Source organism: Carcharodon carcharias, chromosome 2 (genome assembly GCF_017639515.1).
Source record: "Carcharodon carcharias isolate sCarCar2 chromosome 2, sCarCar2.pri, whole genome shotgun sequence".
NCBI lineage: Eukaryota > Metazoa > Chordata > Chondrichthyes > Lamniformes > Lamnidae > Carcharodon > Carcharodon carcharias.
Window position 1 is genome coordinate 70,378,673 of NC_054468.1, and position 1,957 is coordinate 70,380,629.

The 1,957-nt window shown below is 40.9% G+C and overlaps 1 protein-coding gene across 1 annotated transcript; it reads right to left on the bottom strand.

Annotated features, from left to right (window-relative positions):
• Window positions 1–1,266: 1,266 nt before the first annotated feature.
• LOC121272399 (ubiquitin) lies at window positions 1,267–1,635 on the bottom strand. The gene has a single exon (XM_041179072.1). The coding sequence runs from the start codon at window positions 1,615–1,617 to the stop codon at window positions 1,381–1,383; it is 237 nt and encodes a 78-aa protein (XP_041035006.1). The 5' UTR covers window positions 1,618–1,635; the 3' UTR covers window positions 1,267–1,380.
• Window positions 1,636–1,957: the final 322 nt, after the last annotated feature.

A 1,957-nucleotide genomic window follows, 5' to 3' on the forward strand; every position in this document is an offset into this window, starting at 1 on the left:
TGTCACTCGATCAATTTTGCATCCATGTTGCAATTGTCTCTTTTATTTCACAAGCTATAACTTTGCTCACATGTCAGTTGTGGAGCATCGTATCAAATATCTTTTGGAAATCCATGTACACCATATCAACGGCATTGCCCTAATCAACTCGCTCCGTTAGCTCATCAAAAAAACTCAAGCAAGTTAGTAAACATGATTTTCCCTTAACAAACCCATGCTGGCTTTCCTTAATTAACCCGCCTTTGTCCACGTGATTATTAATTTTGTCCCAAAGTATTGTTTCTAAAAGGTCCCCCACCACTGAAGTCAAACTGGCTGCCCTGTAGTTGCTGGGCTTATCTTCACACCCGCTTTTGAACAAGGGTGTAATACTCACAATTCTCCAATCCTCTGGAACCCCGAGTCTAAGGAAAACTGGAAAATTATGGCCAGTGCATCTGCAATTTCCACTCTCACTCCCCTCAGTACCCTTGAATGCATATCATCTGGTTCTTTAGCAACTTAACGAATAGACAGCCTATCTAATAACTCCTCCTTATCAGCTCTAAATTCCTCTAGCATCTGAATTACCTCCTCTTTCACTATGAACTGGGTAGCATCTTCTTCCTTAGTAAAGACAGATGCAAAGTATTTATTTAATGTCTCAGTTAATCTCCCTGTCTCTCATGTGTAAATCCCCTTTTCAGTCCCTATTCAGCCTTACTCCTCCTTTTACCACAACTTTTCTATTTATATGACTAAAGACAACTTTGGAACTCCCTTTTATGTTAGCTGCCAGTCTCTTTTCATACTCCCTCTTTGCTTCTCTTATTTGCTTTTTTACTTCAAATCTGTACCTTTTATATTCTGGCTGGTTCTCAGTTGTATTATCAATCTGACAACTCTCATAAGCACACTTTTTCTTCTTCATTTTTGTTTCTCTTTTTTCATCCAAGGAACTCTGGATTTGGTTGCCCTACCTTTCCCCTTCAAGGGAATAGCTTGACGGTGTCTGAACTCTCTCTACTTTGAAGGTAGCCCATTGTTCAGCTATTGTTTCTGCTGTCAACCTTTGATTCCAATTTATTCAGCTCAGATCCATTCTTACACCACTGAAGTTGGCTTTCCCCCTGTTAATTATTCTTACTTTAGATTGTTCTTTGTCCTTTTCCATTACCAACATAAACATTATACTACAATGATCACTATCCCCTAAATGTTCTCCTACTGATATTTGATCCACTTGGCCCACCTCATTCCCAAGAACCAGGTCCAGCAATGCCTTTATTTTTTAAGCTTACAACAATTTTATTTTGAATGACATGGGAACACACTTTAATGAACTTTTAAGCTAGAGGCAAGATGACTACCAACAACAATGAAGCAAAGTACAACAGTAGTTTAGCAATCGCCCCCTCTCAGATGAAGCACCAAATGCAAAGTTGATTCTTTCTGGATGTTGTAGTCAGATAGTGTGCGGCCTTCTTCCAACTGCTTACCAGCAAAGATCAAATGTTGCTGGTCAGGTGGGATTCCTTCTTTATCCTGAATTTTTGCCTTGACATTTTCAATGGTGTCACTGGGCTCAACCTCAAGTGTTATGGTCTTGCCTGTCAGGGTTTTAACAAAGATCTGCATGTTTGCTATTAGTATCTGTAATCGGCGGCTCTGAAACTCTCTCTCTCAGTCAGGATGCAGCTCCCTCTCACTCGGTTCCGGGAATATTCTCATTAGACTGGAAACATATTGCTGCAGAAAATTTTCCTGAACACATTCTAGGAACTCTTGCTCCTCTCTGCCCTTTACACTACTACTATCCCTACATCTGGCCCTGTTGGCGTCAGGCATTGTGGCTGGTGATGGATGGGGGAGAAGACCAAAAATCAATTTCATGTCATTGTGAAACCAGTTTACGATCGTCCACTCCACTTGTCAATGGCGGACTGCGTTTTCCACTGTTGCACGTCAGGAGCCTAAT

Coding starts and splice junctions, on each gene's coding strand:
- LOC121272399 (XM_041179072.1), bottom strand. CDS start 1,617: ATGCAGATCTTTGTTAAAACCCTGACAGGCAAGACCATAACACTTGAG.